This window comes from Coturnix japonica, chromosome 16 (assembly GCF_054131305.1).
Source record: "Coturnix japonica strain WE chromosome 16, WE-NBRP24, whole genome shotgun sequence".
Taxonomy (NCBI): Eukaryota; Metazoa; Chordata; class Aves; order Galliformes; family Phasianidae; genus Coturnix; species Coturnix japonica.
The window spans coordinates 4,915,360-4,933,407 of NC_140678.1; the positions used below are offsets into that span (position 1 = coordinate 4,915,360).

The window sequence follows — 18,048 nt, forward strand, 5'->3', positions numbered from 1 at the left end:
GCCTCACCTGGAGCACTGGGTGCACTTCTGGGCAATGCAGAACATAGAAAACATCAAACTATGGGAGAGTGTGCACAGGAGGGAGCTGGAAATGAGAGATCTGAAGTTCAGAGTTTCATTGGAACTGACTGCTTGTTCAGACGGGGCCCTTCTCACATCCCACATCCTGCAATGAAACACAGGGCACACACGGGACAAGAACGTCACAGCGTCCTTGCACCCCATGCAGAGCCTGGGATCTTCTGTCCCCATGTCTTTCATTTAACATCATACAGACTTCCAACTCACTGCCCCAGTAAGGATCCTTAGTCAGCATGAGGTCCTCCGTGCCAAGGGTCTGGGGCTCAGGGCTTGGCCTTTCTGCTTCATAAGACAAAGCTCTGCTTCTTAGCATCAGAGCCACCATGCCAGTGCCTCTTCCTTCCTGTAGTCTTGGCTTCCAATTATCTGCTCTAACAAGTCCCTTGGGAAGCTTGCTTGATAATGGCCCTCAGTGGGCCCATTAATACTCCAAGAAACTTCACTGTTACTTCTGACTTTGTCTTGATGAGTACTCTGTGCAAACTTCTCTCTGCACTGGAGGTTGATGGACTCAGCAGCAAATGCGCCCTGGGGCCCATTATAACCTAAAGAGCCTCCTGTGCCTTTTGCCTTGCTGTTATCTACAGGTTTTCAGAACTTGTTCAGCAAAATTGAGAGGTATCTGAAGAGAGCTTAAAGAGGAAGAATCCAGCAGACATTTATTGTCTGCTTATTTATATTTTGGTTTGATCAAGACATTAAAACAGCACTTTGCAACTGATAGTGATCCAGGATGTCCCAACGAGTTCTATTCTGTTACTGTGTTGACAAAGCTCCTCAACATCCCCACCCCATTTCTACTCACATTGGCCCAATGGGACTTACTTTACTTTTCCTCACATCACTCTTCTCCTCTGCCAACTCCCACTGGCTTTCCACAGAGAACCAGCTGCACATGGAAAAGGAAAAATTTCTCTCTCTCTCTTTTTTTTTTTTTTTTTTTTTGGCCATCAGACTGAAGGAAAGGTGATGCAAATGAATTAACAGTAAAACATAGTGATCAACTGCATGCCATGTCCAAGCTGCATCTGCTGAGGCTTTCTTTCATAGTGAATATTTGTTCAAGAAATGATTTAGACGAAGAGAGGATGGGATAGATAGAATTACGGTGAAGGATTTGACAACACAGTCCATCAGACTTTTGAGGAATGGAGCAATTTCCAGTAATCTCCCTCTAAGTCAGAAATCAGACAGTTAATTGGGAGGTATCTGACTGAACAAAGAGCAAGGGATGGGGAAATCAAGAGGGCAGTGGCAGGAGCTTGTGCCCAAATGGCCTGCTGAAAACATGCTCTTAACCACGGCCATTTATTTAGGAGAGCTAAAGACAGCTGGTGGATGAGGGACATGAAATAGGCAGCAGGGAAGAACAGCAGCGGACACCAGGCTTTAGTCACAGGGGACTGGCAATGTCACCGCTGTCTGTGTCCCTGAACATGAAGACACCTGAATAGCAAGGAAAAAAAAATAAATAAAAAACACAAAATTCCATCAAAGACTCATATTTACAACTAAAAACGAAACAAGGCTCATTAGAACTTCTCATCTTCAGAAGGGTTAATGCATTTTCATTGATTTCTATCTTCGTCTTCAATTCTTTGTTTCAGTTTTATTGACATTAATGATCATCTTTTAAGCTTACAGACACAAAACAAACAAACAAACAAACAAACAAATAAATAAATAAGTAAATAAGATTCCCATTTGCATCTTGCACGTGGCCTGATGCCCCTTTCACCTTCACAATTCTCACCAGACGTACCATGCCAGAGAATATGAGATCCAGCAGAGCACCTCTCCTCTTTGGTTCCTCCATGGCTTGGTCAAGAAGCTGCCATCTGTGCTCTCCAAGGATCTGCTGGATGGCACATGCCCTGCTGTGCTGTCCCTGCAGCAGATACTGGAGTGCAAAAGGCCACCAAAGGGGACAATGGCCAGACAACACGAGACTCCCATCTGTCTGCAGAGGGCATCTTCCAATTGCTCTCCTTGATCAGGAAGCCTGAAACAGGCACTGTTTGTCTCCTCTGTTGGCCATTTCCATTAGCTCTGACCTCTCTGCTCTTCCATCCCCAGGCAGAGCTCAGTGCACTCTCACAGAGGGCAGTCACTCTTCCTTGTCTCCACTCAGGAGAGCAGGGGGAGTCAGAAGACCAGAGGAAGTTGGAGGAGCAGAGGATGTTAGAGGGGTACAAGAAGATGTTAGAGGAGCAGAAGAAGTTAGAGGAGCAGAGGAAGTTTGGAGAGAGGAAAAAGAAGGAGGGTTACCTGGAGGAAATAACACAAGCGTCAGGGTCAGGGTCAGAGTCAGAAGAGGAGCCAAAAGCCAGATTTTCTTTACGAGAATTTCTCGAGTCCAAACTTAGAGATGGGGCAGCCTCACCGACACAGCTGCCACCATCAACACCCGGGACTCTTGATAGAGCAAAAGGTGAGCAAAGTATTACGACCATTATTGATCGATCTTTTAAAATGAGTGAAATTCGAATCTAAGAAAGGATTTCACATGTCATCCAAAAGAACATATGGTCACTTGGTTACTTCGCTGCTGGGACAATGGTGCCAATAGTGCGTGGCTCGATGGCATTGAAGCTCGCAAACTGGGTAGTATTTCCAAGGACTCACGTGTGGACAGAGGTATTGGCACATGCCAAAATCGGTCCTACACCCTCTGGAAGCGGATGTTGATAGCGGTAAGAGATAGATTCCCCTTTAAACGGGAGTTGGAGCCTGAGAGAAAGAAATGGACTGATATAGAGAAAGGTATCCAATTTTTGAGAGAAAATGCTCTGGTGGAAATGCTATACAGCCCCCAGTTCAATCATAACGATCCAAACCAATTACATGATCCTGAAGCAGTCCGCGTTCCACGACAAATGTGGCGTGACTTTACAAAAGCAGCTCCAGAAAAGCATGCCAGTGCACTTGCATTAGTATATGGCAAAGGGGACAGGAAACCCTTTGTGAATGAACTAATTGACAGGCTTCAGGAACTTGAATTATTTATAAGCACTACAGAAGTTAATCTGCATACTTCAGCCATTGTCAAAATAGTGGAAAGATTAAACAAAATGGAGGGAACACAAAGTGATATTATTGACAAATTGGCTAATGTGCCTGATGTAGATGAATTCATGGTGGTACAAGATGATGGAGACCAGGATTTCCACGATCGCCTATTGAGAAAGCTAAACAACATGAGTTCTTCTCGACCTGTATCATCGAAAATCTCAACCATAAAAAAGAGACGTCCTCGTATTCAAGCAAATGACAACAATAAGACACCTCGTATTCAAGCAAATGACAACGATAAGACTACACGTCTTACCTTGTTGTTTTTCCTCTGTAGTCATGGGGAGGACATGAAGAAGTGGTGTAATTCATCCACTTCTGCACTTCAGGCACAAGTGAAAGAATTACAATGCAAAACAACCACCAAGGTGAACTCTTCCAAGAAGGGGAAAGTTCCAGTTGCTGCAAGCCACCGAGGTAAACAATAGAGGGGCCCTGCCCCCAGCCAGGGGGGGGAAAGGGACAATAGAGTATACTGGACTGTGTGGATTAAGTGGCCTGGCACATCTCGACCACAGAAATATAAAGCCGTGGTGGACACTGGTGCACAATGCACCCTAATGCCCTCAAGTCACCAAGGGACACAACCAATATATATACATGGAGTGACTGGGGGTTCCCAAGAATTGACTATGTTGGAGGCCGAAATAAGCCTCACTGGTAAAGACTGGCAAAGGCACCCTATTGTGACTGGTCCAGAGGCTCCATGTATACTGGGAATCGATTACCTTAGGATGGGATATTTTAAGGATCCCAAGGGGTATCGATGGGCCTTTGGGATAGCTGCTGTAAACACAAAGAGTGTTAAGCAGCTGTCAACTTTACCTGGTCTGTCAGATGATCCTCCTGCTGTGGGGTTGCTCCAGGTAAAAGACCAAGAGGTACCAATTGCCACCAGAGTGGTTCACAGACGGCAGTACCGCACCAGTAGGGACTCATTGCTCCCCATTCACAAGCTAATTCGCCAATTAGAGAATCAGGGAGTGATCAGCAAAACTCACTCGCCTTTTAACAGCCCCATATGGCCAGTGCGTAAAACCAGTGGGGAATGGAGGCTGACGGTAGATTACCGTGGCCTGTATGAAGTCACACCTCCATTAAGTGCTGCTGTACCAGACATGCTAGAACTCCAGTATGAATTGGAGTCAAAAGAAGCTAGGTGGTATGCCACCACTGACATTGCTAATGCCTTCTTTTCCATCCCATTGGCTACAAAATGCAGGCCACAGTTTGCTTTTACCTGGAGAGGTATTCAGTACTCCTGGAACCGTTTACCTCAAGGGTGGAAGCACAGCCCAACAATTTGCCATGGATTGATCCAAGCTGTCTTGGAACAGGGTAATGCTCCTGAGCACTTGCAGTATATTGATGATATTGTAGTGTGGGGCCATACAGCAGCAGAGGTTTTCAAGAAAGGGAAACAGATAATCCAAATTCTTTTACAAGCTGGTTTTGCCATTAAGCGCAGCAAGGTGAAGGGGCCTGCCCAGGAAATCCAGCTCCTAGGTATAAAATGGCAAGATGGACGTCGTCACATCCCAGCAGATGTGATTGACAAAATCACTGCTATGTCTACACCCACCAACAAAACAGAGACCCAATCTTTTCTGGGAGTAGTGGGCTTTTGGAGAATGCATGTCCCAAACTACAGCCACATAGTGAGCCCCCTCTATCAGGTAACACGGAAGAAGAATAATTTCTCATGGGGTCCTAAGCAGCAGCAGGCTTTTGAGCAGATAAAACAAGAAATAGCCCGTGCCGTGGCCTTGGGGCCAGTACGGATGGGACAGGATGTGAAGAACATCCTCTACACTGCTGCTGGAGAGAAAGGTCCCACCTGGAGTTTGTGGCAAAGAGCCTCAGGAGAGACCCGAGGTCGACCCCTAGGATTCTGGAGTCGAGCATATAAAGGGTCTGAGGAGCGCTACACTCCGACTGAGAAGGAGATCTTAGCCGTGTATGAGGGGGTTCGGGCTGCTTCTGAAGTAGTTGGGACAGAGGTTCAGCTTCTTCTAGCACCTCGCTTGCCAGTAATAAACTGGATGTTTAAAGGACAGGTTCCCTCCACCCATCATGCTACTGATGCCACTTGGAGTAAGTGGATTTCATTAATTACTCAACGAGCTCGAATGGGAAAACTCAGCCGTCCTGGAATTCTAGAAGTGATCATGGACTGGCCTGAGAGTAAAAAAATTGAAACACCACCTACAGAAGAGGTATCACGTGCTAGAGAGGCACCACCATACAATGAGCTACCAGAAAACGAAAAGAAATTTGCCCTATTCACAGACGGATCATGTCATATTGTAGGGAAGCATCGCAGATGGAAAGCTGCTGTATGGAGCCCCACACGACAAGTTGCAGAGGCCACTGAAGGTAAAGGAGAATCAAGTCAATTCGCAGAGGTAAAGGCTGTTCAGCTAGCTTTAGATGTGGCTGAACGGGAGAGGTGGCCAATGCTTCATCTTTATACTGATTCATGGATGGTGGCAAATGCCTTATGGGGGTGGTTGCAACAGTGAGAAAATGATAATTGGCAACGAAAGGGTAAACCTGTTTGGGCTGCTGAACTGTGGAAAGACATTGCTGCCCGAATAAGGAACATTGTTGTAAAGGTGCGCCATGTAGATGCTCATGTGCCTAAAAGTAAGGCTACTGAAGAACGTAAAAATAACCGTCAGGTTGATCGAGCTGCCAAAATTGAGGTGGCTCAAATAGACTTGGACTGGCAGAACAAGGGTGAATTATTTCTAGCTTGGTGGGCCCACGAGACTTCAGGTCATCAAGGAAGGGATGCAACATATAAGTGGGCCAGGGACCGAGGGGTGGACTTAACTATGGACGCTATTGCTCAGGTTATTCACGACTGTGAAACATGCGCCATAATTAAACAAGCCAAGAGGATGAAACCTTTTTGGGGGGAAGGGCGATGGCAAAAGTATAAGTATGGAGAGGCATGGCAGGTTGATTATATCACCTTGCCACGATCTCGCAGTGGTAAGCGTTATGTACTCACCATGGTGGAGGCAACCACTGGGTGGCTCGAAACATAAGCAGTATCCCATGCTACTGCTTGAAACACCATATTAGGGTTGGAAAAGCAAATCCTGTGGCGGCATGGCACTCTGGAAAGAATTGAATCAGATAATGGGAGCCATTTTAAAAATTCCCTTGTAACCACTTGGGCCAAAAATCATGGCATTGAGTGGATTTACCATATTCCCTATCATGCACCAGCTTCTGGTAAGATTGAACGATTCAATGGGTTGTTGAAAACTATGTTGAAAGCAATGGGTGGCGGAACATATAAAAATTGGGAGAACCATTTAGCAGAAGCCACCTGGTTAGTCAACACTCGAGGATCTAGTAATTGTAATGGTCCTAACCAATCCAGCTCCCTACGTACCGTAGAGGGAGATAAGGTTCCTGTAGTACACATAAAAAGCGTGTTGGGAAAGACGGTTTGGGTCCTTCCAGCGTCTGGTAAGGGCAAACCTCTCCGGGGTACTGTCTTTGCCCAGGGACCTGGGTGCACGTGGTGGGTGATGGACAAAAATGGGAATGTTCAATGTGTACCACAAGGGAATTTGATGTTGGGGGAGTGCAGCCAATGATTTTCTTGTAGATATATAGGTAGAGTCTCAGAAAATATTTGACAAATTTTCAATTAGATATAAGACTTAAGATAGAGTGGACTAATGTTAAAGAAACACTTTTTTTTTTCCTATATACCTTAATTAGGCATTCTGTAAGCAAGTTTTCCATCTGGACTCTATATCGTGCACTGGTCATGCATGTGTAGAGAACACATGGAAAGAAGTATAAGTCAAAAGGAAATCTGCTGTGGTGGCTGGGAAAGGATGAGTGCACCTTGATGTGGGGGACGCCCTACTAGTGCTGCCTTTCTCCTCTACCACTGACATGTTTTCCTTTTTCTGGCAGTTTTGCCATTTTCTCAAAATTAATAAATAGTAGGTTAAGTTATAGAGTTTTGTTCTCAACTTAGGGATTTGTATAGAATAAATATAAATTGTTGACAAAATAAGGTTGCTGATTGTTCACAACTATACGTATGAGTGTGTATGTATGTATAAACATAATGTAATGATGTAGAATAAGGGGTGGAATGTCATGGTTTTATAATTTTGTAATTTTGCTATCGGTATTCCACATCATAACATCATATAAAGCATGAATAATTTTACTGAATCTGCAACTTATAGAAGAAGACTACATCTCCCAGAGAACAACACGATAAGTCACGGGACCTGGACTCTATATTAACTCGGTCGCAGAACAGACTGACGTCTTTCGAGTTCTGGCGTTCAGGGGAGTGTGTGGGAGCCTTCAGCCGTCCGCCTAGATTTCACAGTAGGCCTTCTCGGTTACGGGACTCATTCTCTCTCCTATTTTGCTTGATTCGTTAGCTCAATTTTCAATTATATTGTATTATATTGTGTTATCCTGTATTTCGATATAGTATTTAGTAAATAAGTGTGCCTCCTTAGATCGTTGCCACTGTTTTCTTTTCCTAATTAACTTTTTCCTTTCGGCCTAGGGCCCCTGTGGGGCCCACAGCCCCCTGTCACGGACGCAGGTGGATTTTTTCGTTCAAACCGTGACAACAGTGGCCATGCCACCATGAACACAGCTTACTGTCATTCTCAAGTTGTATGTATGTCTTTGCTAAGACCATGGACCTCCGGTGGCGCAGTGGTTAAGGATGGACTTGGCAACACTGGAGGCCTGGGTTCGAATCCCTCCTGTGGTGCAAGTGGTAGAAGTGCCGCTCTGCTATAAGCTCTGCAAATAAGCAGCAGGGAAGTGCAGCGGCAGACGCCGGGCTTTAGTCGCAGGGCAATGGCACTGGCACTGCTGTCTGTGTCTCTGTACCTGAAGGCATTTGAATTATAGGAAAAAAAAAGAAAAAAAAGAAGAAGAAGAAGAAGAAAGAGACACAAAATCCCTACAAATTCTCATATTTACAACTAAAAATGGAACAAGACAAATGAGAATTTCTCATGATGAGAGGGTTAACACATTTTCACTGATTTCTATCTTTGTCTTCAATTCTTTGTTTCAGTTTTATTGACATATATGTTCATCTTTTAAGCTTACAGCCTCAAAATAAATAAATAAATAGATAGATAGATAGATAAATAAATAAATAAAATTAGATCCATTTGTCTTTTGCACTTGGCCTGATGCCCCTTTCACCTTCACAATTCCCACCAGACCTTCATTGCCGGAGAGTATGAGATCCAACAGATTACCTCTCCTCTTTGGTTCCTCCATGGCTTGGTCAAGAAGCTGCCATCTGTGCTCTGCACGAATCTTCTGGATGGCACATGCTGTGCTGTCCCTGCAGCAGATACTGGAGTGCAAAAGGCCACCAAAGGGGACAATGGCCAGACAACATGAGACTCCCATCTGTCTGCAGAGGGCACCTTCCAATTGCTCTCCTTGATCAGGAAGCCTGAAACAGGCACTGTTTGTCTCCTCTGTTGGCCATTTCCATTAGCTCTGACCTCTCTGCTCTTCCATCCCCAGGCAGAGCTCAGTGCACTCTCACAGAGGGCAGTCACTCTTCCTTGTCTCCTCGCCCACCCATCCTAAAGAATCTGTATACCCCTTGTGCTACAGTGCAGTTGTGGAAGCCATTAAACTGTGTCCCCATGGTCCAAACTGGGGTTCAGGCCTGCTGCTCTACCAGGATTTCTAGCTTCTTGTGTGTTGGTGTTTGCATTAGTGCAAAAAATAAAGAAGTAAACATCCTCACTGGAAAGCATCACTGGACTTAGCCGGACTGGAGAGCTCATTTATGGTACTACTGTGCAGAAGGTGGTACACAGGCATTAGACCTATCATGGGTCTTGGAGCTGACATAGCAACACGGACACACAATGGGCATGGCTTTGCTGAAGGCCCTCTGCTGCACTTGCAGCTGCATGTGAATTCACCAGACAGCCGGTGCTATCCCCTCTCTGGCCATCGGCTGATGCCCAGGAAGGAGGTGTCTATCTCAGGGACTTCCCACACGGTTTACAAGCACTGGCACACATCAGGAGCAGCCCAGGCACCTTGGGCATCACCCAGTGTCTGTGTGTGAGCAACTGCCTCCCTGCTGAAGGACCGAGGACTCAGAGCAGGAGCTCACATACAGGCAACTCCTTGTGCACTTCTGAGCTAAACCAGAGGAATCCAAATGATACTGTGTGTCCATGGGGAGCTGAATCCCATTTCAGCCCAAGGGTCTCCAATTAGGGATGAGACTCCTGCACTGCCTCGACTAAATCACTGCCCTGCACAGGGGAATTCCACCTCCCTCTGTCCTTGCCCGTATGCCCATTTTGTTTCATCACATGATCTCAGGTATCAGGTCTGAAATCAGTCACTGACCACTGTACATTTGGTGTTTAATTAATCAGATTTCAATGTACAATCATGATGCTGTTGTTTTTCAGGATCTGTTGGCCAAGAGGACGCAGGGATATCTCAGGGGACAAGAGTGGGAAGGATAAAACATGACATCCTCTGCTGCTGAGCTGGGCCGGGCTCCTGGGACACAGGGAGCTCATAAATGTGGGCAGTGCTGCAGAGAGACAGCTGTGCCCAGGAGCAGCTCTTGTGCACAGCACAGCCTGCAGGTGACAGAAGGAGAGGAGAGAAAAGGGAAAGAGCTTCCAGGATGTGCACGGTGTGAGCAGGCTGTGAGCACACAGCAGGAGCATTACTCACAGAACATGACATAGTAAGTCTCACTGCAGACCATGCAGATGCTTTTCATAGAGGGTTAACCAAATCAGGGACATCCCGTAGCAGATCTGGCTGCAGGCACTGCATGTTTCTTTACTGTGTTAAAAGCCTTCTGCTCCAATCTGACGTCTTCCGTGCTGCAGCGTCAGAACACAGCCCTGAGTGCTGCATGTCCCAGCACGACTGCAGGCTTTGCAGCCGGGGCTGCAGGCGGGTGCCCAGGGCTGTTCTGCAGAGCAGGGTCCCTGCTGTGCCTCAGGGGCTGTGTGCCGGGTATGGGACTCTGCCGCCTGCCAGGATCAGCACTCAGCCTGCCCGGGGAGCTGCCCAGGGTGCTGCGGGGAGACGTGTGGGGGGAAGGAGCCCCCCGGCAGGGCTTGTGCTGCCACAGCTGCTGCCTGGGGCAGGGGGATCACAGCTCCACCGCATAGCAGTATGTTTCCCAGGACCCTTTGCAAGAGGAGCGCCAAGGCAGGGGGTTTCCATTTCCTGTTCTGAGGCAAATAGGACTGGAGTCAGAAATCTAAATGGGGCAATAAGAGTTCTGTGAATTTTTTGTCAATCAATTGCTTGTTTTGGGAACAGTCTCACATTATGTGTTTTCAGTCTCCCCTTTCTCGAAGGATGGAACCAATTGTAATTATCATCATTTTCTATAGACATGAATACTTCACTTATCCTACAAACAGACAGCATTTTCTAACTGAAACTGAATGCCCCAGAAGCTGGGATAGAGGGCTCAAAGAGCAGTTGGGGTAAGGATATGAGACATGAAACAGACGAAAATATCCAGGGAGAAGGCAAAAGAAAATAAGAGGAAGGTTAGAGCTCCATATGCTGCTTCTGCTTAAGGAATGCTGAAATACATGAAATTAAATGCAAGTAATGGAGCTAAATCTGCACTGTTGTAGAAGAACCAAAATGTTACATATTGTAGCAGGAGGAGTGTCTCTGAGAATGGTCTGGACTTGTCATTATCTTCTGCACTCTGAGCAGGACTCCAAGCTCAGGAACAGCAGATGCCCAACAGCAGCTCCATCAGCGAGTTCCTCTTGCTGCCGTTGGCAGACACGCGGCAGCTGCAGCTCCTGCACTTCTGGCTCTTCATGGGCATCTACCTGGCTGCCCTCCTGGGCAACGGCCTCATCAGCACAGCCGTAGCCTGCGACCACCGCCTGCACACCCCCATGTACTTCTTCCTCCTCAACCTGGCCCTCCTCGAACTGGGCTGCATCTCCACCACTCTCCCCAAAGCCATGGCCAACACCCTCTGGGACACCAGGGCCATCTCCTATGCAGGATGTGCTGCACAGGTCTTTTTCTTTCTCTTCTTCATCTCAGCAGAGTTATCCCTTCTCACCATCATGTCCTATGACCGCTACGTTGCCATCTGCAAGCCCCTGCACTATGGGACCTTGATGGACAGCAGAGCTTGTGCCACCATGGCAGCAGCTGCCTGGGGCACTGGGGTTCTCTATTCCCTGCTGCACACTGTCAGTACGTTTTCACTGCCTCTCTGCCAAGGCAATGTTGTCAACCAGTTTTTCTGTGAAATCCCCCAGATCCTCAAGCTCTCCTGCTCAGAATCCTACCTCAGGGAAGTTGTGTTTATCTTTTTTAGTGTCATTTTAGGCTTTGGGTGCTTTGTTTTCATAGTGGTGTCCTATGTGCAGATCTTCATGGCTGTGCTGAGGATGCCCTCTGAGCAGGGACGGCACAAAGCCTTCTCCACGTGCCTCCCTCACCTGGCCGTGGTCTCCCTATTTATCGTCACTGGCTTTTATGCCTATCTCAATCCCTATTCTGTCTCCTCTCCATCCATGAACCTGATGGTGGCAGTTATGTACTCAGTGGTACCTCCAGCACTGAACCCTATTATCTACAGCGTGAGGAACCAGGATGTCAAGGATGCAGTGAGGAAAGCGATGTCCATATGTGTTTCAAAAACATTGAACTGCCCATCTTTTCTAATTCATGACAAGTAATGCAGCTTTTTACTGTTGCAAACACTTTATTTTATTTAGTTTTGATCAATTTTTATAATTGTAATGTATTAAATGTTATTCTTTTTTTTTTTTTTGCTAAAATATAATTATTGAAATAAATTCCTCTTATCTTGTGCCTTTGTTGTGTAGCCCAGAGACACTGTATATAATGAACCAGGCTCTCTGTGAACCTTAACAGAATAAAGGACGTGCAGTGACTTTGTTTGTCCTCCTTCTTGTGAGACATTTATGGAGGTCTTGGGGTTGGATGTACTCAGAAACCCACAGTCCAGCAGGAAGCAAATAGCTATTCATCAAACTGTGCAGTGACTTCATCCTGCAACAGCTGACGGGCCATCCCTGGTCTCCTGGCTGGGGTCTGTGTTTTCAGGCTCACATCTGTCAGCAGCAGCAGCTGATTTGCACGTTGGTTGTCACGTCCCCTCTTCATCATTCCCTGTGAGACCCTGCACAGGACAAGTTCTTGGATATGGGTTATCACGTCAGAAGTTTCCAAGCTTCGTAGAATCATAGGATCATAGAACTACCCAGGTTGGAAAAGACCTTGAATATCATCAATTCCAACTGCAGCCTAACCATAGTACACTAACTCTAACAACCCTCTGCTAAATCATATCTCTGAACAGCACATCCAAAAAGCTCTTGAACACATCCAGAGATGATGACTCAACCACTACCCTAGGGAGCCTATTTCTGTGTTTAACTAACCTTTCTGTAAAAAGGTGTTTTATAACGTCCAAACTGAACTTATCCTGGCACAACTTGAGGCCATTTTCCCTCATCCTGTCACTTGTCACCAGTGAGAAGAGACTTGCCCCACTCTCACTGTAAGCCCCCATCAGATCCCTCAGCCTCTCCTCAAAGGGTTGATTTTCCAAGCCCTTCACAAGCCTCTTTGCCCTTCTCTGGACCTGCTCCAGTACCTCCATGACTTTATTGTTCTGAGCTGTCCAGAAATGAACACTGTACTCGAGGTGAGGCCTCACCAATGCCGAGTACAGGGGTAGGATGACTTCCCTAGTCCTGCTCACCACACCATTCCTGATCCAAGCCAGGATGCCATTGGCCCTCTTGGCCACTTGGGCACACTGCTGGCTCATATTCAGCCAACTGTCCATCAGCACACCAAGGTCCCTTTCCATCAGGCAGCTTTCCAGCCACAGCTCCCCAGTCCTGTGGGGTTGCCTGGGGTTGTTGTGACCAAAATGCAGAACCCGACACTTGGTCCTATTGAAGCTCATGCCATTAATCTTGGCCCATCAATCCAGTCTATCCAGGTCCCTCTGTAATGCCCCTCTCCCCTCAGGCAAACCAACATTCCCTTCCAACTTGGTATCCTCTACAAACTTACCGAGGGTGCACTCAATCCCCTCATCCAGATCATCAATGAAGAAATATAGAAGCTATACAAAATAGCTTCCAAAACCCAAAGATGAACTCAGAGCTGAATATGCACAAAACATCATTATGTCAGCTGCAAATTTTATCATGATATAAACCAAGGTCAAACAGCATAGCAAAATAAATACCCTATTCCAGACCCTAGAGCTGACAAACAATGCAGCAGGGAAAGCAAGCAGCAAGCAAGGAGCTGAGCACTGAAGCTTTATGAGAAGGCTCAGCAAGCTCCACAAATAAGGGAACAATCAGCATCATTGCCAGCAGTTCTCCAACTCCCACGAAGACCTGTGTTATCTTGCTCTGAACAGATGTGCTGTTATCTCAACCCTTGGAGACTCACATCAGGCACCAAAATGACGGTGGTAGTTGAACCCAGTAGGCGAGTCAGCTGCACACAGTTCTTTGTGCACTGCCCCATTCCCAGTGGGATGGGGAGGAGAATTAGGAAAAAAAGTACAACTTGTGGGTTGTAACAAAGCAATTTACTAAGAGAGATAAAAGGAGAGGAGTAATAGTTATCACTACATATCTGTTGATATGGAATTGTATGTAACAACTAATGCACAAGCACTTGCTCAGCATCACCAGACTGATGCCCAGCTGGGACCTGGGCAGTCAAGAGAGTGAGATGAACTCCCAACACTTTCAATACTCCTTCTCCTTGCTGTCAGATGGTACGGAACATCCCTTTGGCCTCTTCCAGTCAGCTGTCCTCACTGTTCCCTCCCACCTCCTTGAGCCCTCCACTGACCATGGCCTTGGCTCTGTACAATGCTGCTTAGCAGCAGCTGTAAACAACACAGTGTTATCAACGTTTTTTTTTCACCTAGAACCAAAACACTGCACCATAGCAGGCAGTCTGAAGAAAACAATTCCATCCCAGATGTAACTCAGATACCTGCTTGTCCTCTTTTTCTTGTGCTTCCTGATCAGAAAGCAAGGAACAGAATCTGCTGCTCTCCTCTCTGGGACCTTTCCATCAGTTCTCAGCTGGCTCCTCTGCCATTCCTAGGCAGAGCTCAGTGCACTCTCACAGATGGCAGCAGCCTTTTCTAATTGTCCTTGGCCATCCGTTATAAAGAATCGGTATCTGCTCTGCTACAGTTCAGAGGTGAGAACCATCCCACCATGTCCCTGAGAGCCAAACAAGACACTAGGCCTGCAAAGGCACAGATTTGGAGTTCGCTGATTGAATGTTTGTGGTCCTCTCATTAGTGTAAAGATTCTTCAGAAAGCATCCCCTTCCAGAAGCATGTTTTGATTTAGCCTGGCTGGGCCTTGCATCTACACCTTGGTACTGATGTTCAGGGCCTTGCTCAGAAGCAGCAGCCTGCATGAAAGGAAATGCTCTGTGGTTTTCTCTTGATTTGTCCCATTTATTTCCCATGCTACCTGCACTGTTGTACAGGCACTTTCGGGCAGCAGCAGGTTGGGGTTACCCCCAGAGGGTTCACAATAAGATTTAGGACGGGGTATTCGCAACAAGACTTTTTCTGAGGAATCCTCACATGATCCTATGGAACAACTCAGAGGCTTTCCCTGCAATCTCCAACAGCAACAACATCCCTCAGCCCTTCTCTGTCACATCCAGTTCCCCTCTCTTCCCCCTTCGGACCTGGTTTAAAGCCCTTTAATCAATCAGTGCAGGAGCCTTTCAGATGGGGTCATGGAGGAGGCAGACTGCCATTCTTGGGGTGGCCATTTTCCCAGGAGGGCATGGTGGGAGGGCTCTGTCCCATCTGGTTCAACCAACACTTGTATCCACCCAGCAGAAGGCTGTGCCCTCTGTGTCCCACTTGACCTCTGCATGGAGCTTACAGTTGACAGTGACATGGCTGAGAAGCTCTGGGCATGGATTAAGGGACAGGGAAGTAAAGTACCTTCCTAACTTCCTCCCTTCATACCTTAGCAACTTCCTTGTAAACTCCCCAAGTATCCTGTCCCTTATTCCGGAGGATGGAGATTGTCTTTTTCTTCCTGAGTCTCAACAATTGTTCCCAGTTCATCTGCACTGGTCTTCTTCCCCTATGGCTCACCTTATGGCATTCAGGGACAGCCTGATCTTGTGCCTTTAAGATTTCCATCTTGAGTAGTGTCCAGGCTTCCTGGACCCCTTTACCCATAAGGAACGACTCCCAAGGGACCCGTGCTACAAGTGTCCTGAACAGGTCAAAGTCCGCCCTCTAGGAGTTCAGGATAGTAGTTTTGCTAGTCACCCTTCTGACATCTCCAAGAATAGAGAATTCTACCATTTCATGGCCACTCTGCCCAAGACAGTCCCCAACCTTCTCAACTCCTACCAGTCCTTCACTGTTAGTGAAGAGCAGGTCTAGCAAGGAACCACCCCTGGTAGGCCTTCATACCAGCTGCGTAAGGAAGCTGTCTTCCATGAAATCTATAAACCTCTTGGACTGCTTCCTCTGCTCTTTATTATATTCCCAGCATATATCAGGGAAGTTGAAGTCTCCAAAGAGAATGAGTGCTAGCGATCTTGTAACTTCAGTAAGCTGTTCATAGAATGCCTCACCCATCAATTCATCTTGATTAGGTGGCCTATAAGAGACCTTTAGCAAGATGTCACACCTACAGGCCTTTCCCCTGATCCTTACAAACATGCACTCGTCTCGATGGTTCTGAAGCCCAAGCTCTTCAACATCAAAACTCTCTTTAATATAAGGGGCCACACCACCACCCTTCCTTCCTCATCTATCCCTTCTGAAGAGCTTGTAACCATTCATCACAGCACTCCAGTCATGTCAGTGGTCCCACCATGGGTTGGTAATAGCAACTAGATCATGGTTTGTCAGATGCACAGTTGCTTCCAGCTCCTCCTGCTTGTTGACCAAGCTGAGTGCATTGGTGTAGACGCGCTTCAGCTGAGGCATCTGCCTCTCTCCCAACTCAAGCAGCATTTCCCTAGGCTCATCTCTGGTAAGCCCTGTCTTTTCCCTTCCCACATCGTAGCTAGTTTAAAGCTCTTTCCATAAGCCCCGCTATCTTCTGTGCTAGGATTCATTTCCCTCTTTGAGACAGTTGGGTTCCATTCATGGATAACAGACCATGGGCCAGGTAAACTGCCTTGTGATCAAAGAACCCAAAGTTTCTGGCTCAATACCAGTCTCTGAGACAACTGTTCATTGCTTTGCTTTCCAAGCCTGCTCCGTGTCCCTCACTGCCACTGAAGGATTAGAACAAAAAATCACTTGATCTCCCACTCTGTTAACTAAATGGCCTAAATTCCTGAAATCTCTTTTTATAGATTGTAGTCTTATCTAAGAAATTTCATCACTGCCCACCTAAACTATGAGTAGTGGAAAATAATCAGTGGACCTAACCAGCATTGGGAGTTTCCTTGTTATGTCCCTGACCTGAAGCCAAGAAGGCAGCAGACTTCCTGACGGCTCGGGTCCAGTCTGCAAATGGGGCCCTCTATTCCTCTGAGAAGGGAGTCACCCACCATGACCAACCTTCTTTCTTTCATGGCAGAGGAAGTCACAAGGCTTGGTAGTGACTGCCTTGCATTAGTCTAGACAGAAACAGAACATGGTGGGTGAGTAGTTGGCCAATAGGTCAGGTCAAAGGGATTATAGTCAATGGGTTCCATCAGGCTGGTAGATGGTCACTATCAGGGTCCCCCATGGCTCCATTTTCAGGCCACTTCTCTCATGTTTTTGTGGATGACTTGCATGCAGAACTAGAAGATGTTCTGAGCATGTTTGCTGATGATACCAGATGAGGAGGTGCTGTTCCCTCCACTGAGGGTGGGTAACAGTTGGTACTAAGCACCAAGTGCATAAAGTATAACAAGTGCCTGATTGTGCACCTGGGTAGGGGCAACCCTGGACATACACACTGACTGGATATGGGACACTGGAGAGAAATCTGACTGAAAAGGATTGGGGGTCCTGGTCAGCATCAAATTGAATGTGAGTCAGCAGTGTGCCCAGGCAGCCAGGAAGGCCAACGGTCCCCTGGAGTGCATCAAGCAATTTATTGCCAGCTGGGTGAGGGAAAGGGTTGTCCCTCTTTGCTCTGCATTGCTACAGCCTCACCTGGAGCACTGGGTGCACTTCTGGGAACCTAAAGTACATCAAACTATGGGAGAGTGTGCAAAGGAGGGCACTGGAACTGAGAGATCTGAAGTTTCACTGGGATTGATTGCTTGTACAGACTGGGCCTTTCTTACATCCCATATCCTGCGATGAGACACAGGGCACACATGGGACATGAACTTGACAGCATCCTTGCAGACGTAGATGCTGAGCCTGGAATCCACTGTCCTCATGTCTTTCATTTAACATCATACTGATCTCCATCCCACATCCCCAGGAAGGGTCCTGAGTCAACATGAGTGACAGGATCTCCATGCCAAGGGTCTGGGAATCATGCTGGCCTGTCTGCCTCATAAGGCAAAGGAGGGGTTTCTTAGCATCAGAGCCACCATGCCAGTGCCTTTCACTTCCTGTAGCCATGGCTTCCAATTATCTGCTCTAACAAGTCCCTTGGGACGCTTGCTTGGTAATGGCCCTCAGTGGGCCCATTAATACTCCAAGAAACTTCACTGTTACTTCTGACTTTGTCTTGCTGAGCACTTTGTGCAAACTTCTCTCTGCACTGGAGATTGATGGACTCAGCATCAAATGCGCCCTGGGGCCCATTATAATCTTAAAAGCCTCTTGTGCCTTATGCCTTCCTGTGATATTCTTCAGGTTTTCAGAACTTGTTCAGCAAA

At 46.9% G+C, this 18,048-nt stretch overlaps 1 protein-coding gene and 1 long non-coding RNA gene across 2 annotated transcripts in view; both read left to right on the forward strand.

Annotated features, from left to right (window-relative positions):
• The window catches only part of LOC146758216 (uncharacterized), a 233,032-nt gene that overhangs the window by 151,856 nt on the left and 63,128 nt on the right, over positions 1 to 18,048 (forward strand). The window lies entirely within an intron of this gene.
• On the forward strand, positions 10,917 to 13,315 carry LOC146758219 (olfactory receptor 14C36-like). Its single transcript, XM_085517945.1, has 2 exons — positions 10,917 to 11,890; positions 13,222 to 13,315. The coding sequence occupies exons 1-2, from the start codon at positions 10,929 to 10,931 to the stop codon at positions 13,313 to 13,315; spliced, it is 1,056 nt and encodes a 351-aa protein (XP_085374071.1). The 5' UTR covers positions 10,917 to 10,928.